At 43.9% G+C, this 27,736-nt stretch overlaps 1 protein-coding gene across 8 annotated transcripts in view; it reads right to left on the bottom strand.

The window, feature by feature from the left end:
- Window positions 1–27,736, bottom strand: part of CELF1 (CUGBP Elav-like family member 1) — a 1,362,987-nt gene that overhangs the window by 766,994 nt on the left and 568,257 nt on the right. For 4 of the 8 annotated variants that reach the window (XM_044082727.1, XM_044082728.1, XM_044082731.1 and 1 more), the window contains exon 7: window positions 5,638–5,713. In XM_044082727.1, the coding sequence (XP_043938662.1) occupies window positions 5,638–5,713 (76 nt within the window). The remainder of the gene's footprint in view (window positions 1–5,637; window positions 5,714–27,736) is intronic. The other 4 variants (XM_044082729.1, XM_044082730.1, XM_044082733.1 and 1 more) reach the window with 1 other exon arrangement.

Genomic DNA, 27,736 nt, shown 5'->3' with positions numbered 1-27,736 from the left:
GACTGTTTCCTGTAAGGTTGTGACTTGTCTTCACTTCCTTTTGGGGTTGAAGCACCCCACTGTCGTGGTCTGTAAGAGACTTGGGGCTGAGATCTGCCTCTTGGGCGTCTGTATCTGCCTCTTTCTGGTCTGTCTGACACCGGAAAGGACCAATTCTTTGAAGGCCAATTTCTGCTAAATGGAGGTGGCTGTACCTGTAAGAAATCCTTCACTGTTTGCATAGATTTTGCATTATCCTCCGTTTTCTTTAATACCTCTTCTGCCTTAACACCAAATAAAATATCCTGATGTAAAGGTGCATCCAATAACTTTGTCTTGACATGATCTGGTAAACCTTGTTCTTTTAACCAAGCATGCCTTCGAATCACAGATCCTGTAACTGCTACTCTACAAGAAGACTCTATCGAATCAAAACCACATTGCAGAGTATGTTTTCCCACTTGTTCAGCTGCATGCAATAAATCCTGCACTTCCTTATAGTCAGGATGTTCTGAACTTGTAATCATTTTCCGTTTTAACTGAGACAGTAAATGTTGTTGGTATTTAAGCATGTGAAACTGGCAAGTTAAAGCTCTCACTGCTAAAGTTGCAGAAGTGTAAACTTTCTTCCCCCATCTGTCTAATGCTCTAGAATCCCTGTCAGAGGGAAATGGATTTTTTGCCGTGGACGCCTTTACCTCTTTGGGACCCTGGGAAATAGTTTCTGGGTCAGCCACAGGGTTTTATAAAGAAATTTATGAGAGTCAGGGACTCTGTAGTCCCTGTCTGGCTTAACTGGAGCAGGGGGCAAAGAATCAGGATTCAAACTGGATTCAGAGAACACATCATCCACAATGTCTAACACTGGTGGAATAGCAAGGGGCCTGTGCTGAGGCAGTAAAATAAAGTCTCTGAGCCTTTTCTTGGATTCTGAGTAATCCTGGCCCTCCCAATGGCAATGCTCCATCATGGTATGTAAAGTTTCCCCAAAAGAATAATCCTCAGGAGGAAAGGCTGAAGGAATTGATTCTTCAGCATCAGAGTCCTCATAGGGGGTAAAAGAGTATCCCTGGTCTGAAGAGGTATCAGAATATATGGAAAACTGGTCAGAGGAATCATAGTCTGTAGCCTGCCTAGGCCTTTTATCAGGAGGGGGATGGATACCCCTAATCAGAGTAATTAAGTCTTCGGCCACTTTGAGCATCTGTTTTTTTAGGCATGGAGGCCTGTCCAGGTGAATGCTGTACTTGCTTCTTTGTCTTTAAAGTAGTTTTAGACTTGGCTGTAGTTTTTATGGTAAGCTGTGAAGGTCTGAAAACACCCTCAGAAGCCGATGCCTGCTCAGCAGTCCGGACCCATCTGAAGGGTTAGTTACATATGCCCAACGCCTTGAGTATCCAGAGGCCTAGACATCTCCATGTGGGAGTCGGAGGCAGCCTGTGGCTCTGAGGTAGCGGGTGTCAGGGGATGCGAAAGCGCCTCACTGAGAACTGGCGACTGGCCTAGAAAAGGCTTCATCGTCAGTTTTGGGCCTTGGATTTCTGTCCTTATCCTTACGTTGTTTTGTGTATTCTGGTCGTTGGTTGTTCCGTCAGCATGGTATAATTAAATTTTCGGCCAAAGTAAAGGCGAGCAAAATCAAACTGACGTTTAATAGTGCGTTTGTTAAATCTAGCACAAAACCGACAACTAGTGACGTTGTGGTCTGGGCCTAGGCATGGAATACAGTAAGAATGAAAATCCTTATGAGGTATTTGCTTCCCAAAAGAAATACAATTAACTTTTACTGACATCGGTCTGAGGCAAGAAAAAGTTTCCCCAACGGGGTATTTAGCTTTATTGAAGACTTCGGTTCTGAAATTCGAATTGAAAATCTCAGGAGTCGGCCAACCGGCACTTGCGAACAGCTTTTGCTTCGGGCACAGCGCGGCAAGAAAGACTGGGGAAAATGGTGTCGGCTGCATCTTATATACCCCTGGCGCACTGACGTCAGGGAAGAAGCGACAACAACTGACGCCGGACCAAGACTTTGGAACTCTGGCCGACTGCGGGACCGCCTGACGGCAGGATAACCCAAGTGTAATGACTGCAGCAGTGAAACACGATGAACATCAAAAGGGTTCTCATCCAAGAAAAAAAGAGGTAATTGTTCCCCTCTACTCGACACTCATCAGACCCATTACAGAGTACAACACCCCTTTTAGAATGTACCTCACAAGACATCTGCAGCAGCTGGAAAGGCCACAGAAGTACCTCAGAAAGAGAATTTCTGGCCTCAAACAGATGCCCTACACTGATCGTCTCAAAAAAACAACAGCTTTACTCTGCAGCATATCGCCTACTCCGAGGTGTCCTCTGCCTAACATATAAAGCTATGCCAAACCCAGAGCTGCTGGACATGCTGCACCTAAAGAAATCCCAGTCCCTCCGAGCTACACGCTCTAGGGACATAAACCTTTTCACAACAATAAATAAAACTTTCTGGAGGGTTAGACTCCTGTCCCAGAGACTTCCCATACTCTGAAACAAGCTACCTATGTCAAGCAAAGTTCCTCATTAACACTCTTCAAGAAAAATCTTGATGAGTGGATGGGAAATAAGAAATACACAATGGGGATCACTTCTGTGGCTCTGCTCAACAGGGACACAGGAAATTAACCTTCTTGGGTTGGCGTAAGACAGGGAACTTTGTTGGCTAGGCTTACTTAGGCCCTTGGGCCAACAGCCTAGTACCTACCTATGAACCCAACTCACAACTCGAAGCTCAGAATCACAATGCTTATGGCTAGCCACGGCAAATGAGATCTGAGGGTTGGAAGGTAGTGGTGGTATATTATGGGTAAGGGGAGGAGCTTGGAGCTCAGAGTAGATGGCAGTGAAACTGCTGCCTCAGATCCTATACGAATCCGGTACCCACAGGTTGAAGATCAAATGAAGTAAACTACTTCAGATGTAATCTTGCATCTTGGTGATGCTCTCACCAAATGTAATATCCTCAGGTGGAGGATGCCCTTCCACAGATTCCTCATCAGGAGAATAATACTCCTGGGGAGAAGCAATCTATGATGTATATGAAACAGAGTCCTCTGAGGAAGAAAAGGAAGAATCATGTTCTTCCTCCCTAACTTGAGAAGTCGTGGGTGGGAGGGAAGAGGCAGATGCAGGCCTAGGGCTCAGTAAAGGCAGAATAGTGGAGGCTAAGGCTGAAGGCCTAATGGCCATAAAGGCCTGCATGAGAGAGGAAGTGAAGGCCTGCCAATCTGGTATGGCTTCAGTAGAGGAGGAGGTATGCTTAGTTTTCTGCTTCTTTTTGGCCGGGGTGGAAGAAGGAGCTGGCCTGGAGCCAGGTTTTAAAGTTAACATGTCCGAAGTCTGGATCCCGGTTGGAGGTACTGCAGAAACCTGTTTCCCTCTAGACATGGACGGTAGTCGGTGTCTGGCTAAGCTCAGAGAACGTGCCGGTCCTCGGCTGTGCAACGGCTTCCTCAAGGGACGTCGTTGAAGTCGATGGATCCACCGAGCGCACCTCAACTCCAAGATCGGCAGTTGGCGGGGCATTGTGAAGTGAGTGGCAGGCGAGGAAGGCCTAGGAATCTTGGCCTTCTTGCATGAAGGTTCAGTTGCGGCCTCTGATGCAGGATTCATTCTAAGGGCTAACCGTTTAAGGCGCTGGTTTTCTACGTACAGGTTTAAAGTGGCCAGACAGCTGCGTAGGGTCTTCGGCACAAATGATTGACAAATTGAGTAGGAGGAATGATCATGTTACCAACCTAAGCAAAAAACACACCTATCATGGGCGTCTTTATGGGTTATCTGGCACCCGCACTGGCACTTTCCCTTTTTACCTGACATCAGCTAAAGGCTACAACCACCAAGCCTAAGCAATAACAAATTGATAAAATAAGAAAACCAGAAACCCAACGGGTTACTTAGCATTACTGATGCAACGTCTGTGAAAGAGCGATAGTATGATGCGTAGGTCATCTGCGGCTGAAAATTTCAGAGGATTGTGCGTGCAGACGTCACATTTAAGGCCCCTGGGTTTATGGCCTTGCGTCTGACGTCCCATGCATGCTGCAACAGCCAAGCTGAAGCTTTTGTATAGGAGCTGACATAGGGCAGGAAATCCCACAGCTAGAATACTGCAATATAGGAATAGAAGGAAATGTTATTACACTTGCAGTTTAGGAAACCACTACAAATCAACAAACCTGTGCTGAAGACCACCTGCTTGGTAAAAACAATATAACCTGGCCCAACAGCACAACTAAGTGCTTGTAATTCAATCACCTACACAAATGATGCGGGATGATATTCTTGCAGTGGCTCCCAGAGAAACAAGCTAAAAGGAACAAAAATCTTATGACCCCGAACAATCAGAAAAAGTGAAACGATGACACAGCAGGGAAAAAAAAAAGAATGAAATAAGCAGAAGTCTGCAGAGTGCACCCCTTAAAAAAGGGGGGGGGAGGCGGGGAGCACTTACAAGCTAGCAACCCTACAAAGGAGAGGGCAGAGATCAGTTAATGAACCTGAGTCTATACAAGAAGATCTTGAAATTGCTTTATAATGCTATGAAACATAAATTTTCATTAATGAAGGTTTCCTGGTTATTATACTGGGTAAATATTAAAAGATACTCTCTCTATTACTACCCACCAAGTACAGTGACCAAAGATATCTAAAGACGCAAATATAGTGGTCTGACTTCATATAATGGGCACTGCCAAACTTAACAGCTATGAAAAAGAGACAATGGAAAGTTGGCTGTTTTCAAAGTCCTGTTTCAGGCAATTTTTTAAAATTAATTAATTACAACCACTGATACATGACAATCAACTGCAAAATTATGCAGCACTGGTTGCCAAACCTTTTAAACAGAAGATGACTGAGTACATAAATGCAATAACAAGACCTACTTGTAAAAATGCTGTTTTCTTTTAAGTTGAAAACAGAGGATCACAAGCTCTGGAAAGGTAGATGTAGCCTAAAATTAATAGTGGGCTGAAAACTGATAAGCTTGTATTTTTCCAGTAGGCCAATTTTATGTTAAGCTCTACTTGTTCAGTACCTCTCAGATGAACAAGTAAAAATGGGCTCACATGATTAGAGGCCACTGCTAAAAACAGACTAGTATGCAATTGACTTTGGTATTAAAACAGCATCACTAGCACTCATGCACAACAATGTCAAGTCAAGCAACACACTCACGCGTGGTTTTAAGCTACTGCTTCTTCTAAAGCCTTCACAAGTGTGCAAATTACAGAGTCAACCAAGCAGTCTGACCACTGATGAACATGTCTTTGAACACGATTGCTCCACAGTAACAAAATGAGAGGTACATTGACCTTTCAAGGAAGAACATAGACAGATGCAGAAGACCAGCATTTAAGTATGCATTTTTACTCTTCTGGCAGCCTGAACACAGTAAGTAAAACAGAAAAGGGCATATCACTGCAACTGTATGACACTAACATCACAAACTGGCTACCCGTTAAAATAAAATTAAGAGTATCCTAAAACCATATCTGACATTAAGGCCTAAACTGCTGGAAACATAAATAACCTACATATTAATCTAGACACACAGAATTTTAAAATATTCTTTTCTAAAGTTTTACTCTTAAATTTTTAATGAAGTCTGAATATAAAACTCACCTCCCATAGGATGAAGGCCACTCAAGGAGTTCAGGTTCCCAGATGAGGCTGTCTGCTGCAGGAGCTGCAAATAAAGCTAGACATTACACCAAAACAAAACAAAGGAAGAGTCAGAACTTGATCATGAGAATGAAGGAGAGAAGAAAATTAGCATGAATTTAAAAGACTGAAGACAGAATAAGTAAAAGAGGAGGGGAAAGATAAAGAGGGGACAGAAATGAGGAGGGAAAAGAAAAGGTTGACTTACACAAGCAGAACCGCTTATGTCAACAGATTCAGTAAAAATACACAAAAACACCCATATGCAGAAGAACCACATGTGCTGAGAGACAAATTCCTGCTACACATACACACAAACACATATATGAAGAATGGTGAATAGTAACTAAACATTGGCAAAGCCAAAAAAAAAAAAAAAGAGAAGACTATGGCTTCAGAAACAATTACATGAACAACAAAAAGGCACAGCTGTGTAAAGTACTTCCCAAAACAGATCTTTGAGTACTAGCCATAAAAGTTAATAATTTTAATATTCTGTTTCATTTGGCCTATTAAATTTTACAAGCTATCCACATTTCCCCAGTGAGGACCACTATCTGTCATGCACTTGCAAATGTACATACAGTGGATATACAATGTCAGGTTTTTATGATATAAAAAATATGAGACCACAATAAATCATTTCAAAACTTTTCCCACCTTTAATGTGACCTATAACCTGTACAATTCAATTGAAAAATCGGTTAAGGGAAAAAATAAAAAATGTACAATAAGCTGGTTGCATACTGCGGTGGTGATGCTGCAGTATCATTGTCGCCTCACAGTTAGACGTTTCCCGTTCGATTCTCAGAGCGTCTTCTGAGTGTGGCGACATGCGTGAATGGGCGTTCCTTCGTTGAAGGTTGTGCGTTAGGCCTGGCAAGCCAGTACGTAAAAATCTACTGCCAATCATTAGCGGACCGGAGTTCCGCTGTGGCGACCCCTAACCGGGAAAAGCCGAAAGACACAAACAAACAATAAGCTGGTTGCGTAAGTGTGCACACCCTTAAACCAATATTTTGCTGAAGCACATTTTGCTTTAAATACAACATTCAGTCTTCTTGAGTGCACACCTGCCATCAATTAGAGAGACTCTGATTAACCCCAAATAAAGTTCAGCTGTCCTAGAAGGATTTTCTTGACATTTACTCAGTTGCGTGCTACAGCAAAAGCCATGGTTTGCAGAGAGCTTACAAAGTATCAAAGGGGATCTCATTGTTGAAAGGTATCAGTCAGAAGGGTACAAAACAATTTCCACTGCATTGGATATACCATGGAACGCAGTGAAGACAGTCATCAAAAAGTGGAGAAAATATGAGACAATAGTGATGTTGCAAAGAACTGGACACGCACTAAAATTGATGAAAAGACAAGATGAAAATTGGTAAGGGAGGCTGCCAAGAGACCTACAGCAACACTGAAGGAGCTGCAGGAATTCTGGCAGGTACTGGTTGTGTACTACATGTGACAACACTCTCCCATATTTTCTATATGCCTGGACGATGGGGTAGGGTTGCAAGAAGGAAGCCTTTTCTTACAAAGAAAAACATCCAGGCCCGGCTGAAATTTGCAAAACAATACAAGTTTCCCAAAAGCATGTGGGGAAAATGTGTTATAGTCTGATGAGACTAAGAATGAACTTTTTGGCCACAATTCCAAAAGGTACGTTTGGAGCAAAAACAACACCAAAAGAACACCATCCCCACGGTGAAGCATATTGGTTGGCAGTATCATGCCTTGGGGTTGCTTTGCTTCAGCTGGAACTGGGGTTCAAGGTGGAGGGAATTATGAACAGTTCCAACCAAATACCAATCATTTTTGGTCCAAAACCTTCAAGCGTCTGTTAGAAAGCTTGAAGATGAGGAATTTCACCTTTCAACATGACTATGACCCCAAACATACATCCAAATCAACAAAAGAATGGCTTCCCCAGAAGAAAATTAAAAGTTTTTGAATGGGCCAGCTTGAGCCAGGACTTTAATCCAATAGAAAATCTGTGGGGTGACCTGAAGAGGGCTGTGCACAAGAGATGACCTCACAATCTAACAAATTTGAAGCGCTTTTGCAAGGAAGAGTGGTCAAATATTGCCAAGTCAAGATGTGCCATGCTGATAAGACTCCTACCCAAGAAGACCAAATGCTGTAATTAAATCAAAAGGCGCTTCAACAAAGTATTAGTTTAAGGCTGTGCACACTTATGCAACCAGCTTATTGTACATTTTTTATTTTTTTTTTATATTTTTTCTCCTAACAGATTTTTTTGTTTTTCAATTGAATTTACAGGTTATAAGTCACATTAAAGGTGGGAAAAGTTTTGAAATGATTTATTGTGGTCTCTTTTTTATATCACAAAAACCTGGCATTTTAACAGGGGTGTGAATACTTTTTATATCCACTGTATTAAGGTGGCATGAGATACCTGTGTTAAGCTTAACTATGTCATATGTTCTCATGAGTTGTTTGAGCCTGGTAACCCCACAAGGAAAGTGTGCTTTTGATAAACACATGCCCAGTACAGAGCAAAACTGTTACCACCATATCAACAACTATACACAAAGCTCATAAGGGGGAAGAAGGACAGTATGATTTACTGTTACAATGGCTTCCTTGAAGATCAGTGGTGTCAGGGACCTTAGACAACTGCAGCATACTGGCATTGCTGTGTCCGTACAAACAGTACTTTTCTCTTAGGAAGGTGGACAGTTATAAGATTTCCTGTAGTACTGCCTTTCCAAAACCTGCCCTGACACGAGAAGCTGCTTTTGTCTGTACCGCCTGATGAAACTGATTACAGTAAAACTTCTACCAGCTTTCAAAATATCTTCATCAGAATAATCTCTACAGTTGCTGCACGTGCAATTGTTCCAATGGAATGTACTCTAACAATGGCCAGAAGGGGGTTTATAGGTTCAAGAATCCTGTGCTAAGCCCCTAAGGCTATACAAGAATGGACTACCTTATATTATGTTGATATTTTCATTCTTCTAGCCATCTGTCCAACTTATTTTTAAATGGTTACATGCATAAAGTTGCAATATCCAAAGGTAAAATATAAAGTAGTCTAGGGAGTCCATGTGTCACGGAAATGTCCCTCCTAATTATTGAGTTTAATAAAATAAATTCTGCAATGCCATCCTCAGAAAACTTTCTGGAACAGCTCCAAATTTATCAAAATCAACAATTCACTCAAAGGGTCTGAAAGCCAGGCAATTTTTTTTTCACAAGTTCATGATCAATACTGAACATTAAAATGACGCAGTCTTTCAGTACTTTACATGCAAGACCTCTAAGTGACTTTATTTGCTTAATGAATTTCCTTTGTACTTGTTCCAACATACTAACTAATGCTAACATATGCACATCGTATGAAGAGTTATAATCTAACATGGGATGAATGAGTGAGGTAAATAAATTTGTTGAAATACCTCAGTCACTGGAAGCCATAGTTTTATAAAATGCTGCAATTGTCTCAGGGTCCTGGTTTTGATGAGAACATTTTTTTCCTTTAAAGGAAAAAATAAATCTGTGACGAATAATTATTTGTCTTTCATCATATTCACTTCATACAAAACTTCATTATTTAACATCACTGGCCTAGTCAGCTTGTAATACAAGTAATTATCTTCCACTTGCCAAGTTTTAGGCCTACTAGTTCCCTCAAAAGTTGATTCTTTCGAGATATGCATTTATCTCTATTACATCTTCATACAAGGTAAGTATAATGTACAATTCACTAGCAAACTCAACAGCTGCAACAGTGCAGTGATGATGAGAAGGAAGGTAAAGACAAAACTGAAAAAAAAAAAAAAAAGACATGCTCCAGGCTCGTCTACAGTAACCAGATTACACTCCTAATATTCACCCATGCCCAACTCCCTCTGGCTACTCCCTTGTACCAGGTTTAAATCCAACAAATTATATAAGGTCTAGGACTAGAATACCTCCAGCATGTGACATGGTGCTGAAACCTTAGCAAAATCCAAGTATAGCTTAAAGATAAATTGTGAATCACTGACACGAAAAGCCCAGCATACCTGGCCATCACTTGAATTGGGGAACCATAAAGTTAATTTCAGGGCTTTTAAATCTCAGTGAGACAGACCAGGCAGGTGAGATGGAAGATTTGGAAGGGGTCCAGCACCCAGGGAGGATGTTTCAGATAAGGCTAAAAGGAGAACCAGACCTGACAGGGTCAGAAAGGGGCAATGAGAATTGGTGTTGTCTTGCATCAAATGGCTTTATGAAAAAAACTTGGTTTTAAGGAGAAAGGGTGGAAATGCATACATGAGATCTGGGGGCCAATTATGCAGCACAGCATCCCTCAGTGACTGACCATCTTGGAAGATCAGGTCAAAGTAGCTATTGCACTTGGTGTTCATATGGGACATGAAGAGATTGCTGCATGGCTGGCCCCAGCGGCTGAAAAAAATAAATAAATAAATAAATAAATAAAAAAAAAAAAAAAAAAAAAAAAGTAATGGCTTACCATAACGTTCTATCTGTGTTGTTCATCTTCATCCATTCATTACTGATGGGTGCCGGTTCCGTTCTCGGAACAGAGTCGGCCTTATACCAAACTTGTGCCAGCCAAAAACTCTCGAGCTAAGCTTTACCCATAGTGCCCTTCTCCCAGTTACCTCAGATAGAGTTTGACCATAGCAAGAAAAAACAGAGGCTATATCTGCTCAAACTCTCTAGAATGACAATGGACCCAAACAATCCCCAAAGAGCCTCAAGGAGGGGGAAGGAAGGAGGGACGTAATGAATGAATGAAGATGAACAACACAGATGGAACGTTATCGTAAGACGTAACTTCTTTATCTGATGTTGTTAATCTTCACTCATTCCTTATTGATAGGACAGAGTCCCTAGATACCTTATATGTCCTGGGTGGCCCCTATGGAAGAATATTCCTCAGCACCATTGAACCAAAGGAGGCTCTTCCCCTAGAGATCAGATCCAATTTGTAATGAGAGATAAAGGTATGGGGAAGTAAGCTCATGTTGTACCTGCACAGATATCATCAATGGATGCTCTTGAATGAAAGGCTATCGAAGTTGCTACAGATCTGGTGGAATGTGCTTTGACTTTTCCTGGTATAGGAGGTTCTTGATCATTGGTACACCAGGAGTATACAATGTCTAAACCGTTTGGACAGAGTTACTTTAGAGACAGCTTTTCCCAGTTTCGGCCCTGAGAAGGATACAAATAATTGGTCTGATATGCAGATTTCTTTAGTTCTGTCCAGATAAAATCAACTGTCTATGCATGTCTAAAAGAGGGAGGCAGTATTCTCCATTGTTTGAGAAATTAGGAAAGAAAACTGATAGGTCAATTGACTGGTTTACTATAAAATCTGAGAACTTTGGGTAGGAAGGAAGGGTTTGTTCGAAGTGATACTCTGTCCATATAAAAAATGATAGAAGGAAGTTTAACACATAAGGCCTGGAGCTCGGAAATGCATCTAGTTGAGGTAATGGCCACTAGAAAGAAGGTCTTCCAGGATAAAAATTTGACGTTACAGCTAGCAGCCGGTTCAAAGGGAGGGTGCGTCAAAGCTTGCAGAACTGAAGTGAGACTCCATGGTTTGGTGGGCTCCTTTATGGGTAGTCTAACATTAGATATACCTTTTAGAAAGGTTTTGCAAAGACAATGGGACATTAAAGAAGAGTCTTTAAAACCATTATGGAAATTAGAGATGGCTGCTAAATGAACACGTATGGTTGAAGCAGCAGCTCATGCTTTGAAGAAATCTGACAAATAATCTAGGACTGTACCCATAGGAGCTGAAAAAGGGTCAAGATTTCTTTGCTTGTACCATAGCGAGAATCTTGCCCATTTACTCTGGTAGACTTTCCTGGCTGTTGGTTTATGCGAACCAGGATATAACGTCACTGACCGGGGAAGAGAGATTATTCAGTCTGGCAATTACTGGAAGTGGAGAAACCAAGCTGATGGCTTGAGGCTGGCTAAGTTTGCGTGAGTCAACTCTTGAGGGTGAGAAATAGAAATGAGATCTGGAGTTGGATCCAGGATCCAAGGTTTGTCTAGCAGGTGAGGCTAAAGAAAGGGGAACCACATTTGGCAGGGACAAAAAGGTACAATGAGGATCACTTTGCTTTTCAACTGAAGGGCTTTCTTTAGAAATTTTGGGATTAGGGGAAGAGGTGGTAAGTGTAAAGAAGCCCCGTAGGCCAATTGTGAACCAGAGCATCCCTCGGGGATTCCCCCTGCGGGGGGATCAGGGCAAAGTAGTCTCTGCACCTGTGATTTGTTGGGAAGGCAAACAGAACGCAGCAAGGCTGGCCCCAACAGCTGATGATTTTCACCGTTATGATTAAGTTGAGGGACCACTCGTGGGGCAGAAGGACACATCTGCTTAGTTTGTCTGCAATCACGTTGGAATCCCCGGGGATGTGCGTTGCTATCAGAAAGCGGTTGTAAGCAATCATCTACTGCCACACTCTCATGGCCTCTTGACACAATGGGTAGGATTTGGTTCCCCCCTTCTTTGTTGATATATCAAACAACTGCCATGTTGTCCGGTTGGATGGAAATAGTTCCAGACGGAAGGACAGAATGAAAAGCCAGCAATGCTAGAAGCACTGCCCTCAATTCCACTACACTGATATGCAAGTTGGCCTCTATGGGCAACCATGTGCCTTGGACAGTCATGTCCTGAAAATGCCCCCACCCCCACCCTATCAGGGAAGCGTCCATGGTCACAGCAGCCTTAGGATATGTAGGGGACAAAGGACGACTCCAAAGACCTGTATCTGGCTTCTTCCACCACCGGAGGTCTTTCTTGCACTGTTCAGTTATCCGTATTTGAAAAGATAAAGGGTGATGATTCAGGTAGTACTGGGACAAAAGAAGCCATTGAAGGAGTCTCATGTGCAACCTCGTGAGTGGGACAATGGTGATTGCTGCAGCCACTGACCCAAGGAATTGGAGAACCTCTCGAGCAGAGGCCATGTGCCAACAGAGTATCACTCGGAGTTGAGATCTTAATGTTAGCAATCTGTGATCAGGAAGAGATACTCGGCAAGACTGGGTATTGAATACTGCTCCTATGAAGTCTAAGTTCTGAGTCGGCGTTAGGCTAGTTTTCTTCCAATTTATAGAGATCCCCAGGGTTTTGGCCAATGCCAAAGAAGTGAGTTGTAACCACTGCCATGCACTTTGTGAACACTCTGGGGGCTGTAGAAAGTCCAAAGGGCAGAACCCTGAGCTGGTAATGGCTGGCTCCTAGCCAGAAGCAAAGAAACTTTCTGGAGCGCTTGTCCATTTTTATGTGGTAATATGCATCCTGAAGATCCATAGAGCACATCCAGTTGCCCTTTTCCAGAAATGGAAGAATGGACTGAACCGTGACCATCCGGAATTTTGTTTGGGTAACAAACTTGTTCAGAACACGAAGATCCAAAATTGGCCTCCAGTCCCCCGTCTTTTTTGGCACTAAAAAGAATATTGAGTAAAATATGGATCCTATCTGCTCTGGTGGGACTGTCTGGATGACTCTTGACACAGCTTTTTTCTCTCTATGGCTGCCATTCCCTTTGACTGGGTGGAACGTCGGGAATATGTTTTTGTGGGTTGGGAAAGGAGATCAGTGGAATTGTGCAGCCTCTGGTTATAATCCCCTGCACCCAAGAATCTGTGGTTATGTGGTGCCAGGCTGTTTGGGGTAGGGAAAAATATCTCCTGACTGCTTCCAGAGGAAAGCAACTGGGCCGCTCTTCAGGAGTGCTGATAGTGCTGTCCAGAGAAAATCTTTAGACCCCTGGTTTCATGGTCCTCCTCTGCATGGGTGTCTTCTACTAGAGTTACCCCCCTCTGACTCTGGGGGAAAACTCGTCACGTGTGTCAGGAAAAGGACAGTGAGAGTTTTTGTGCCACATTTTCCCACTCCACTGCTTCCTTGAATTCCCACTCCGCTGGTTCCTTGAATAAGGACGCGGGGGGGGGGGGTGTTGGAGAAATGTACACCTACAGCACACAGGGTTTTCCAGTCTTTCTCAAACCTGGCTAACGTGTCCTTCACTTTAGGGCCAAAAAGGGATGATGCCTCCACAGGAGCGTTAAAGAAGGAAGACTTAAAGGGGTCCGTGAAATCACACAAGCGCATCCAGGCGTGGTGTCTCATGACTATGCCTGAACCCACAGCTCTAGCCACCCCTTCAGCTGGATGTGATATTAACTGCATTGATGAGTTAGATATGGATTCCAAAGTCACTAGCTGCGAGGCAACTTTGTTGCATACCTCATCAGACACTTGTCCTGCTAAAGTTCCAGAGAGTTCAGAGACTAGATCTCTTTTGGAGCCTGGTGAAATGTGCCAGATAGTTCAAGAACCTAATAGCGAAAGTCGATGACGCAAACACTTGCTTCCCTAGTCAGTCCACCTCCCGGGAATCCCTGTTAGGTGGGTGGACCGTCTGGCTCTCCTCTGAGTTCCTTTTTCGTGGCAGCCACCACCACCATAGCGTCCACTGGAAGACAATTAGACCAGTGCGGACTCTCTTCTGGGGGGGTGATAAAATTTTATCTGGTCTCTTTGGGATAGGCTTGACAGTGTGAGGATTCTTCCATGCCCTCTGCACTACAAGCTGTATCAGTTCGTCTGCAGTTGGGGTCACCCAAGAGGTAGAGAGTCCAGCATAGAAGGCCTACAGAAAAACGGACTCCTCAAAAGGGATGGAGGGCTTCTAATCATCACTCTGTTTTAAGATTTTAAGGATGTCTCCAAAGGAGACATCTTCAGAGGGTGACCGTGGAGACCCTTCCCATTAATTGAAGTCTGTATCCTCAGTGACAAGACTCCTTGGGGGAGTCCACGTGTTTCCTCTTGCATTATGTCTTCCAAGGTCCTTCTTCAGGGGAAGTTTCTGTAGAGGACTCAGAAAAAGGGGCACCCTAAAACAGGGTCTTCTGAGGCTCTTGTGCTCTATGTCCCATAACAGTGGCCTGTGTCAGATGCAGCTGAGAGGGAAGAGTCAATGGGTAGTCCGATGTCGATGGTTTGCCAGCCGAGGCAAGTGCCCTCTCCATCGCCTGGAAAGCAAGTCCACCTGAAGAGGGATGGGAACCAGGAACAGAGCAAGACAACCTTGGAACATGGGTTACATCCCGCTCCAGCGAACCCACCCCCAGGGATGGAGTCTCAAGTTAAGCCGGTACTGCGAGGGTCCCCGGAACAGCGGACGGGTACCGTAGAAAAAAATCGGGGCCGCTCCTGGAACCACAGCGCCCGCAGCCCAACTGCGATCATGAGAAAACCTCAGTTCTGACTGAACCAGAGGCCAAAGGGACGACTCCGAAACCACGGTAAGATCCACCAGTGGTATCGCAGTCAAGGGAACCATAATGGACATTGGTTCCAGGGTCTTCGATGCCTAGACGGAGGAGGAGAGTAAGCCGGATTCCTTGCAGAAATACTCCAACTATTAGTGGAATGTGGGTTTTGGATGGAGTAGGAATCCCTCTAACCATAAGCAACTGATCAACAAGACATACCACATCAAGTTCCGAGAGGCTCCTGGTTGATCTTACAGAAATTCCCAAAGGAAACTCGGGGCATTCCAGGAAGGGGCTAAACTGTTGCCCCAGAAATGGATCGACATTCGGAGAATATAAGGTCCGCGGTTCCACCGGCGCCGGACTCTCGATGAAGGCTTGAACTGGTATGGCCAATTATTCCGAGCTAGCAAACGACATAGACAGTGCCTTGGTCGGTGCCGACATCAAATCAGCAGAAGGCACCAAAGGGGACAAAATGCGTCATTGCAACGACGGTGCCGTAGTACTCTGTACCAAAATGGTAATCTGTCGAACTGTAGCAGGTGGTACCGAAGCCGATACAGTAACAGTCAGCATCGGTGCAGAAGTCATTTTCAAGTGTTTAGTCTTGGGTTCCTCTGACTATCCACCAGGTGAAGAGGGAACCAAGTGCAGTCTCTTTTTCTAGGTCTTGCTTGGAGGGAGTGAACCCTCCTGTGCAGAGATAGCCACTGAAAAAGGCGTTTTGACAAGGCCTTTTTTAGGATTAGTTTGTTTCGCCTAGGGTTCTAGAGATGAACCCACAACAAATCTCACAGGGAGGCTTAACAGATAAATGTGCCACATTCAAACAATACACACGTGTGAGTATCAGAGTTTGGCATTTTGCGGCCGCAGAAGTTGCACTATTTAAAACCAGATCTTCCCTTTCTTTCGTACATGTTCATAGATGAAAAAACTGATAGAGACAGACTTTTTTTTTTGGAGAGCTAGAGAGGTGGCGGGAATACCAACAATGGTAAAGAAAGAGTTACCACAAGGGTAAGGGAGTGGGGATGACAACAAAGGTATAAGAAAAGTACCTTAAAAAGGTTATTAAAAAAAAGGGGGGCAGTAAAGACTATGAAAGGCTTTCTAGGAAAGAGAGTAAATTAGCATTCAACAAGAAAGTTGAAAGGACTATTAATAGTTAAAAAATGTTGATTGTTTACCCAAGCTTAGTCGAGAACTGGCATGACACGTTTTTTCTGCAATGCGGCAAACGAGATCTGAGGTAACTGGGAGAAGGGCACTATGGGTTAGAGCTTAGCTTGAGAGTTTTGGGCTGGCACGAGCTTGGTATAAGACCGACTCTGTTCCGAGGATGGAACTGGCACCCATCAATAAGGAATGAATGAAGATTAACACCATCAGATTCACAGTCGCCACTAACTGGTTGAGGGGCAACTAATGTGGCAGTAGAAAGTACAGTTTTGTACCTACCACAAATGTAGATGTTAGAGTGTCTTCACTGCTGCAGTCATCACACTTTGGTTATCCTGTCATCAGGCGGTCCCGCAGTCGGCCAGAGTTCCAAAGTCTTGGTCTGGCGTCGGATGCTGTCGCTTCTTCCCTGACGTCAGTGCGCCAGGGATATAAAAGATGCAGCTGACGCCATTTTCGTCAGTTTTTCTTGCCCCAGATGTCAGGTGCCCCCAATAAGGTAGGCAATACATATTGCTAATAAAACATACAATAAGGTAAAAACAAAACCTTCAGTAACCAGCAGATACACCACATAGGTAGTATAGGGTTTAAAGGTAGAGATAAGTCCCAGCTAAGAAAGAGGGGATGGCGGGTGGGTAACCTGGACTGCAGCAGTGAAGACACTCGAACATCTACATTTATGGTAGGTACAAAACTGTACTATGTTCATCGTGCTTCACTGCTGCAGTCATTACACTTGGGAAGAATCCCAAAGCTGAGTCAGGGTGGCTGGTTCTATAGAAGATTAGGTGTGGCTATGAGGCCCTGCAGCACTGCAGTAGCAAAGCCAGCTCTGGAGCTAGAATAAAGAGGCAAGTAGTAATGCTTGGTAAAGGTGTGCACTGAACTCCACGTTGCAGCTTCCAAGATATCTTTGGTAGGTACTCCTCTAAGGTAGGCAGTAGAAGTGGCTGTTGCCCTGGTGGAATGTGGCCTAATGTTACTAGGTACAGGTTTCCCAAGCTGTGTGTAGCAGAACCGGATACAGTGTCCTATCCACTTTGAAATGGTCTGCTTTGAAATAGCCTTTCTCTGTGATCCTGCAGCATATGCTACAAACAATTGCTCAGTTTTTCTGAAAGCTTTTGTCTTGTCCAAGTAGAAACGCAATTGTCTGTGTATGTCCAAGGAATGCAGAAGTCTCTCCCCTTTATTCTGGGGATTTGGATAAAAAGTTGGCAAGTTAATAGTTTGGTTAAGAGCCACACTGGATACCACCTTAGGCATAAAAGAAGGGTTTGTTCTTAAAGAAACCCTGTCTTGGTGAAAAATGATGAAAGGCTCCACTGCCATTAGTGGCTGTGGCTCTGAGACTCTTCGTGCTGAGGTTATTGCCAGAAGCAGAACAGTTTTCCATGATACATATTTTAATTCTGCTGAATTGGCTGGCTCAAAAGGAGGTAAAATTAGTTTTTCCATGATAAAATTGAGGTCCCAAGTAGGTGTTGGTGCTCTCCGGGGCGGTCTTATGTTTTTAGCCCCTCTGAGGTACTGCTTTAGCAATGGATGAGAGAAAATAGGAGAATCTGTGTTGTAATGAGCCAAGATGGCAGAGACGTGGATCTTAATGGATGAGAAGGATAGTCCTTTGTCCAGCATCTCAGTTTAGTATTGTAATATCTGAAGTATAATTGGGACAAGAGGGTCAAGGCTTTGAGCCTGGTTCCAGGCACAGAATCTCTTCCACTTTTCTGAATAAGATTTCCTGGTGCTAGGCCTCCTGGCCTCCAAAATGACATCCTTAACAGCTTTAGAGAGATGTGTTGTCAGCTTGACTAATGAATCTGCCATGCAGCCAGGTTTAAGGTTTTGAGCTGACTGTGCAGGATCTGATTGTTTTGTTGAGTCAGAAGGTGCGGCATTTGAGGTAAAATCCATGGTGGGCCTTGAGCTAAGTTCTTTAAGATTGGGTACCAGTAATGGCGTGGCCTGTCTGGAGCAATCAGGATCATCTGTGGTATTTCTTGTCTGGCTTTTAGGAGTACCTTTGATAGGAGAGGCAGTGGTGGGAAGGCATAAACTTTTAGGCTTTTCAAGCTGAACGAGAGAGCATCCACTTTCCATGCTTGTGTGTGATAAGTCCTTGTGCAGAATTTTTGCAGTTGGCAATTAAGTGGGGAGGCAAAAAGATCTATATCTGGGCACACCCATTTTTGCATTATCATGCTGAAGACTTGTGGATTTAATTTCCGCTCTAGAGGATCCATGATGTTTCTGCTTAAGTCATCCGCCAGAGTATTTTTCTTTCCTGGCAGGAATTGTGCTTGCAGATGAACTTGACAAGTTACAGCTGTGTTCCACAAGGTCATGGCTTGTCTGCATAGGGGGTAAGAATGAGTGCCCCCTTGCTTGTTTATGTACCACATAACTGTGGTGTTGTCTGTCTTTAATAATAGTTGTCCTGGATGCAGAAGGTCCTTGAAAGCTGTTATGGCATTTTGTACAGCCAACATCTCTTTTTGATTGATTTGAAGATGCATTTGGTCTGTGGTCCACTTGGCCCTGAATACATTTTCCTGCCATGTGTGCGCCTTAGACGTAATCCGAAACTTCTGTTGTTAAAGTCTACCTGGCTGTGGGTAGAGTGAAAGGCTGACCCTTGTTGAGGTGACATGCCTGTGCCCACCATCGAAACTCCTGTTGTAGGCAGGGAATTAATGGTATTACTGTTTCCAAACGGTGACAGTGTTGAGTCTAAACACTTTTTAGGTACCATTGTAATTTCCTCATATGCAGTCTGGCATACGGAATTAGTAGTATGCAGGATGCCATGAATCCCAAGGCCTGCAGAATTTTTGTTGCAGGGAGTTAGGTCTTTGTTGCCATCAATTGAAAATACTGAGTCAGTTGTCCTTGTTTGTCTGGTGTGAGATAAGCCATCTGGGCCGTTGTATTTAAGCTGGCACCCAGGAATATTATCTCTCGTGTGGGCACTAGTTTTGACTTATTTTCATTTACTGTGTACTCTAGGCAAATTAGCAACCGTTTTACAAACGCCAGATGCTTTAGAAGAATGTCCTTGCTCTCTGTTTGAATAAGGCAGTCGTCCAGGTATGGATATATTTGAATTCCCTTTTGTCTGCAATATGCAATTACTGGTGCCAGGCACTTTGTGAAGACCCTGGGCGCAGTAGATAAGCCAAAGGGCAGTGCAGAGAATTGGTAATGCATTGAACCAGCTATGAATCTGAGGTATCTTCTGCAATTTTGTCTGATAGGGACATGCAGGTATGCCTCTTTGAGGTCCAAAGTAACAAGCCAAGCCTTCTTGCCCAGCATGGGAAGAAGCTACTGTAGTGTCAACATTTTGAATTTCGGAACATCCAGGTAAGTATTTAGAGTAGAAAGGTCTAGTATGGATCTCCAGGCTTTGTCCTTTCTGGGGACCAGGAAAAGTCTTGAGTAAAATCCTTGTCCTTGTTCCTGCTGTGGCACTTTTAATAGCTCTCATGTCTATGAGGGCTGTAATTTGTTTTTGTGCCTCTGCCCATTGATTTTGTGGCAGGTCTGGCATTCCTTTTAGCCTTGGTAGAGTGTGAAAGTGGAACCTGTAACCTTGAGACACAATATTCAGAACCCATTTGTCTTGGGTGATTGTTTGCCAATTTTGAGAAAAAAGTGCGAGTTTTCCCCCTAAGGGACCTGCCAAAAGATAAGTGCTTAGCATTCGAAGCGGGAAGTAATTGGGACCGTTTCCTGTAAGGTTGTGACTTATCATCACCTCCTTTTGGGGTTGAAGCACCCCACTGTCGTGGTCTTAGGAGCCTTGGGGCTGAGATCTGCCTCTTGGGTGTCTGTATCTGCCTCTTTGTGGTCTGTCTGACACCAGAAAGGACCAATTCTTTGAAGGCCAATTTCTGCTAAATCGAGGTGGCTGTACCTGTAAGAAATCCTTCACTGTTTGCATAGATTTTGCCTTATCCTCCATTTTCTTTAATACCTATTCTGCCTTAACACCAAATAAAATACCCTGCTGTAAAGGAGCATCCAATAATTTTGCCTTAACATGATCTGGTAAACCTTGTTCTTTTAACCAGGCATGCCTTCGAATCACAGATCCTGTAACTGCTGCTCTACAAGAAGCCTCTAATGAATAAAAACCACATTGCAGAGTATGTTTTCCCACTTGTTCAGCTGCATGCAATCAATCCTGCATTTCCTTATAATCAGGATGTTCTGAACTTGTACTCATTTTCTGTTTTAACAGAGACATTAAATGTTGTTGGTATTTAAGCATGTGAAACTGGCAATTTAAAGCTCTCACTGCTAAAGTTGCAGAAGTGTAAACTTTCTTCCCCCATCTGTCTAATGTTCTAGAATCCATGTCAGGGGGAACTGGATTTTTAGCCATGGAAGCCTTTACCCCTTTGGGACCCTGGGAAATAGTTTCTGGGTCAGCAACAGGGTTTTTATAAAGAAATTTGTGAGAGTCAGGGACTCTGTAGTACCTGTCTGGCTTGACTGGAGCAGGGGGCAAAGAATCAGGATTTAAACTGGATTCAGAGAACACATCATCCACAATATCTAACACTGGTAGAATAGCAAGGGGCCTGTGCTGAGGCAATAAAAGAAAGTCTCTGAGCGTTTTCTTGGATTCTGAGTAATCCTGGCCCTCCCAATGGAAATGCTCCCTCATGATGTGTCAAGTTTCCCCAAAAGAATAATCCTCAGGAGGAGAGGCTGAAGGAATTGATTCTTCAGCATCAGAGTCCTCATAGGGGGGTAAAGAGTATCCCTGGTCTGAAGAGGTACCAGAATAAATGGAAACCTAGTCAGAGGAATCATAGTCTGTATCTTGCCTAGGCCTTTTATCAGGAGGGGGGATGGGTACCCCTGATTAGAATAATTAAGTCTTCGGCCATTTTGAGCATCTGTTTTTTAGGCATGGAGGCCTGTCCAGGTGAATGCTGTACTTGCTTCTTTGTCTTTAATGGAGTTTTAGACTTGGCTGTAGTTTTTATGGTAAGCTGTGAAGGTCTGAAAACACCCTCAGAAGGCGATGCCTGCTCAGCGGCTCCGGACCCATCTGAAGGGTTAGTCTCCGTAGGCCCAACACCTTGAGTATCAAGAGGCCTAGACATCTCCACGTGGGAGTCGGAGGCGGCCTGTGGCTCTGAGGTAGCGGGCGTCAGGGGCTGCGAAAGTGCCTCACTGAGAACCGGCGACTGGCCTAGAAGAGGCTTCATCGTCAGTTTTGGGCCTCGGATGCCTGTCCTTATCTTTGCGTTGTGTACTCCGGTCGTCTGTTCCGACAGCATGGTATAATTAAATCTTCGGCCAAAGTAATGGCAAGCAAAATCAAACCGACGTTTAATAGTGCGTTTGTTAAATCTAGCACAAAACCGACAACTAGTGACGTCGTGGTCTGGGCCTAGGCATGGAATACAGTAAGAATGAAAATCCTTATGAGGTATTTGCTTCCCACAAGAAATACAATTATTAACTTTTACTGACATCGGTCTGAGGCAAGAAAAAGTTTCCCCAACGGTGTACTAAGCTTTATTGAAGACTTCGGTTCTGAAATTCGAATTGAAAATCTCAGGAGTCGGCCGACCGGCACTTGTGAACTGCTTTTGCTTCAGGCACTGCGCAGCAAGAAAGACTGAAGAAAATGGTGTTGGCTGCATCTTATATATCCCTGGCACACTGACGTCAGGGAAGAAGCGACAGCAACCGACACCGGACCAAGACTTTGGAACTCTGACCGACTGCAGCAGTGATACACGATGAACACTGGGTCTGCTGAGTTTGACTGCAAACACACTGGATATGCATGTTTCTTTCCCCCTATCACTCCGTATCCTTTTCACTTATCCCAACAGCAAGCAAGAAGCCCATCACATCTGAACTGAAAAGGCAGGAAATGAAATCTAGGCTAAAGGAAGGACAGGATATGGGTAAGGGAAGAAAGCTTAGCACTGAATCCAACAGATTACAAAGGTACTGAAGTCAAATCCGATAATTCATCCATTAGGTCAAACGGAAAAGACAAGATCAGAACTAAGAATTCCACAATGGAAAAGCTGGATAGATTATAAGTATCAATAACCATTATTTCGTGGATCTGGTCAAGAAAGAGTAAATTAACTTAAACAGCCATGTATAAGTAGTAGTATTCACCATCCAAACTACCAGAGCATGTACAATCATAGGTTGGTACTAGGCTATCAGCCCTAGGGCCTATACAAGCCTAGCCATAACAATTCCCTGGCTATTTCTTCCCACACTATTTACTTCCCTGGACCCCTGTCTAGCATGGCGACTGACGTGATCCCCGGGGTGAATTTCCTTTCTCCCATCCAATCGTCAAGGTTCCTTTTGAAGAGGACCAAAGAGGCACTCTGCTTGACATGTATGAGCAATCTATTCCAGAGTCTGGGGAGTCTCTGGGTCAGGAACCTATCCCTCCAGCATGTTTTGTTTATTGTGTTGACAAGGTTTAGATCCCTGGAGCGTGTGGCTCTGAGGGATTGGGATTTCTTTAAGTGTAGCATGTCCAAGAGCTCTGGGTTTGACATGGCCTTGTATGTTAAGCAAAGATCGCCTCTGAGCAGATGATATGCGACACAGTATAGCTGGAGTTTTTTAAGGCGGTCAGCGTAGGGCATCTGCTTTAGGCCTGTGATTCTTTTAGTGAGGTATTTCTGTGGCCTTTCCAGTTGTTGCAGATGTCTTGAGAGGTACATACCAAACGGGGCATTGTATTCTATAATGGGTCTCATGAGGGATGAGTACAGTGGGACAATGACCTCCTTTTTTCTGGAAGAAAAGCCCTTAGTGATGAGGTGTGCCACATAGAAGGATTTCCTGACTGTTGTGGCGATGTGGTCATCGAAGGTGAGACCACTGTCCACCTGTGTCCCTAAGTCTCTTATCAAACTTTCGGTGTTTAGTGTACTGCCAACTATATGGTAATTCACGGATACATGTTTTTCCCCAAAGGGGATAACTATACATTTCTTGGCATTGAGCTTGAGCCCATGGCTCTGGCACCAAGCATCTGTTTCTGTAAGGCACTTTTGTAGAGTATTCACATAATTTGGGGATTCAATAATGGCTCCCAGTTTGCAGTCATCTGCAAACTTTGTTATCCAGAGTCCCTTAGTGTTGGCCTGTACTTCAGAGAAGTAGATGCCAAACAAGAGCGGTCCCAGGACTGAACCCTGAGGTACTCCACTTGTCTGGCGCTGGATTTGGAGTCGGCTACTTTTACAGTGTGGGTTCTATCAGTAAGCCAGTTAGCAATCCATTGGGTGACGTAGGGATTAATGCCCAGCTTAGTAAGTTTTTCTATGATTCCAGAGTGGGGGATGGTGTCAAAGGCCTTGGCAAGGTCTAGATAGGCTGTGTGGACCACCGTACCCTTGTCCATGGCTCTGGAGACTGATTCGAAGAAGTCAATCAAGTTCAGGAGACAGGATCGGCCCTTCACGAACCCAAACTGGGTGGGGTCCAGTGTTTGAAGGTTGCCAATGTCTTTGATAATACGCTCCATGGCCTTGCAGATAAGGCTTGTCAGACTGATGGGACGGTAGTTTCCAGATTCCAAGATGGATCCCCCCTTGTGGAGTGGGATAACTGTAGCTGTGCGCCACTCAGTGGGCACGAAACCTGAGGTGAGGCTATGATTAAACATGACACTTAGGTGAGGTGCCAGTTCATATTGTAGTTCAAGTAGTACACAGCCCGGGATGTCATCTGGTCCCATGGATGCTGTATTCTTAGCTTTGGAGAATGCGTTTTTTACCTGTGTGGCCGTTATTATCGGAATTTGGCAATCTTCCGGTATTGAGATGGGCTATTTAGGGGGTGAGAGGGGGGTGAAGTTGGCACTGAATCGATCTGCCAGGATATTGGCAATATCCTTGGGATCAGTATATTTAATGCCATTGATCTGAGCATTGCCATTTAGATTCTTGACATAGTTATAGAATGCCTTGTTGTTGTCTTTGGAATCTTTGGCAATTTTATTTTCGTAACTAGCTTTGGAGGATTTTATGAGGGATCGCAGTTTCTTACTGCGGCTGGTAAGGAAGTTTTTTGCATCCTGGGATTTTCCTCTTTTCTGCAACAGTTTCTTCCTTTTGTTGTAAAGTTTGTTTGTGGCAGGGGACCACTAGATTGGCTTCTTTTTTTTGGATGAGAGCATCTTGGTTCTATTTGGGATGGCACGATTTATGCATGAGTGGATGTGCTCGTACAGTGCCTTAGTGTAGGATTCAGCAGTTGAACTTTCAGCTCCCGTCTGCATGGGTGTCATGAAGTTTGTCACTTCTGACTTGAGTAGCATGAAGTTGGCTTTGGAGAAGTTCTTTATGGAGATTTCCTTACTGGGGGGTGGGGGTGGGATGTGGATTTTAAGGGTGATTAGCTTATGGTCAGACGTGACTAACGAGGGGGTGACCATAGGTGTGGAGCATCGATTTCCCATGTTGGTAATGACCAGGTCTAGGATATTGGAGCTCCTGGTGGGACTATGGATTAGTTGATCCAGGGCGTTGGAATTTATGAATTCCAAGAACCATTGGGCAAAGGTGTTGGTACATGAGTAGCTTTCCCAGTTAATGGCAGGTAGTTAAAATCACCCAGTATTAGGGTGTTTGGTTCTATCTTAATATTTTCCAGTATGTTTAGAAAGGTGTAGTGAGAATCTTGGGGTATGGTGGGGGATCTGTAGCAAGCTGCAATTTGGATTGCAGTCTTACCTAGTGTTAGTTGCACCTGGAGAATTTCAGACACATTGTGTTGGGCAACTAGCCTGGTGGTGTGAATATTAACACTCCTCCACCTTTAGTGTTTCGGTCCTGCTTTGGTGGCCGAAAAGTGTGGCAAGAGTTGTAGCCTGGTATTGCAGGGGTGCTCGCTGGAGCCTTGAACCAGGTCTCAGTTACTGCACAGATATCGATGTTCTCCATTTTTAGGAGTGCCTCAAGAGAGTGCATTTTGAGGTTTAGACTTCTAGCATTGAGTAGCATTACCTTCAGATTTTGCATGCTTGTACCTGTTATGGTGGTGGTTTTGTTCTTTGAACTTTGCCTAAAAAAGGCACTATAGGGGTGGCAAGAGCCTTAGCCAGTAACCTGAATCCCAGAGGTGACAGGTGCAGACCATCTCTGGCAAAGCATCGTGGTCTGTCAATCATGTCGTCCCAGGCAGACAGATACTGAATCCCCTTTGAATGACACCAAAAGCTTAGCCAATTGTTGAAGTCAATCATTTTGTCCTTATATTGTGGTATCATTCTGGGTGAAGGCAGGATGCTACTCAGGGCTAGGGTCATACCTGCCTGGGCCACATGATCCGAGAGCTCTTCCATGTCTCTTCATGTAGTCCAGGGAGGTACGTCTCAAGTCCACTCCAACATGGACAATGACAGAGTCATATTTGTACTTGTTGTGGAGTGACTTGAATGCATGCGTTATGTGGCAGATCCTGGCACCCGACAGGCAGCTGACTGTAATTTTCTCCTTATTCAACCTGATGAGAGGGACATCAGTGTGCCGGACTATAGAGTCACCTATGACTAAAGTGTTAGGTACATTGTCTTGCCTTAGGGGCTGCTGCTGGGTGGCACACTTCTTATAAAGTCTGCAAAGGGAACATCAGGTCCCCTGCATAAGCAAATATTTAAGGTTAAAGCTGCTCTGCATGACGACAACCTCTAAAACATCCTTTTGTTCTCCAAAGTCTTCTGCTGCTGTAATAAACTAACATTCCAAGTTGGAATAGAGCTAAACCAACTGGGTACTGGGAGGTACTTTCTGTACTTTTCCCTATTTTGTTGTTTTAACCAACTTTTTACTTCCTCCCAAGACAATCCCCCATGTCTCTCAGTCGCTTCTTCAGTTTGTAATAATAGAACACAGAAACATTACATAATACGTCACTCCAAGTAAGCCAACACATCTACCCACTTTCAGAAACATAACTGAGGTGCCAACTGTTAAACATACTTTTGTAAACAAAATCTAACAAAGGGAAATATTTCACTAAAGGTGAAAGCAACCCTTTTTTTAAAGAAAAGTACAATCTTCAAACTTTTTTTTATTTTACATTAACAGTGTAGAGTGGACCTTCTAATTCCCTCTCAGAGCTTAAAAGTTTTTCATTCATGCAGGATCATTGTATACAGAACATTCCTGAAAGCTTATTCATATGGCAAACCTTTACTCGTTCACTAATGGTCCTACATTTTACCCAGTTTCTTAACAGTGTGAGATAGTGCCCTGCTTATCTGACATTACTTGGGAGCAGTGATAAAGCTGACACTTGACTGCAAAATCTCAAGTCCACCCTTACTTTCTGTAAAGAGGACATGTCCACTTAAGTCAATGTCCTGAAATGCATCTTTGTTTCTCCTGTACATTAACAATATTACTCTAGAAGAAAGTATACACGGTGCCAGAAGGTTGCCTCCTTCAGCTGCTCAATAACACTTTTTAAACTAATACTATAGTGTGACTGGATACAAATTTCAGTACAAAGATGACTGTAGGTCTCATTGTCTGGACAATACAAGCAGGCAAGTGAAATTCTTCTGTCACTGGCTCTATTGTGCTTTGCACCCATAGTTTCTTTAAAATAGGTAGATAAAGGTTAATCTGATTGTGTGGAAGTGGGAGTATGCTATTTAGAGGGGGGGGAAGATAAATTGTGTAAAATCTTACCATAACATTAGATGTCCTCCTCTTCTCTGTTGCTGTACTCTTTACATGAGGGAGACTGCCTGCTTTGCTTGCCAATTGACCAGACATCTGCCAGTCTACAAAGGTCTTAGGTGCCAAGGGTGCGTGGTACATTGCACATAGTCTGCTATCGGACGTAGGCTATAAAAGTGATGTAAGCACGCACAATCCTCAGAACTTCTTTGCTACCAGACAGACCGCGCTTCCCATATGTATGGTCTTGACCACCAAAGAAATTGCTAAAGAAAAGTGCTCCATTGAGGAACCCTTTTCGTACTTTTAACAGAGTTTTAATTTTAATGTCATCCAAGAAGGGCAAATGTGACTGCAGCCGTCAGATTCCACATAAAGATGCCCATCAACAGGGCCTGTTTTGTCTTGGGCTTTCCCATGACCGTAAGGCCTGCCCTGTCTGCCAGTTGTTTCTACTGAAAACCCTACATAGTAGGCTTAACTCTCTTTCCATATATCTGGAAACCAGCATCTTACAGTCCTCGCAAAAAAAACGGAAGGTCCCTCGACCTCTAAGCAAAAGGCCAAGAAAACTAAGCCGGAAGCCTTGGCTGCACCTCCAGAGCCCGACGTCTCTCCAGAGACAACTACCTGTCTGAAGAATCAGTCTAGGACACCGTCCAAACCACAGGATGATCCCGTAACAGAGGTTGCTGTGGAACAGGATAGTAGCAAGTCCTCAGAGGTACCGCAGGTGTCCGCTCTGGATGTCCAAGGGGAACCACGGCTCTATCACTGAAGGGGCAGGAGGGATTCCATCCATCCTTGTTTGTGAGGAAGTGGATAGACATTATAGAATGCAGGCCTACGTCCGGCCTGCCTTCACTCCATAGACTGGA

Source organism: Protopterus annectens, chromosome 9.part0 (genome assembly GCF_019279795.1).
Source record: "Protopterus annectens isolate FY-2018-M chromosome 9.part0, PAN1.0, whole genome shotgun sequence".
NCBI lineage: Eukaryota > Metazoa > Chordata > Ceratodontiformes > Protopteridae > Protopterus > Protopterus annectens.
This window is presented reverse-complemented; position numbering and strand designations above follow the sequence as displayed.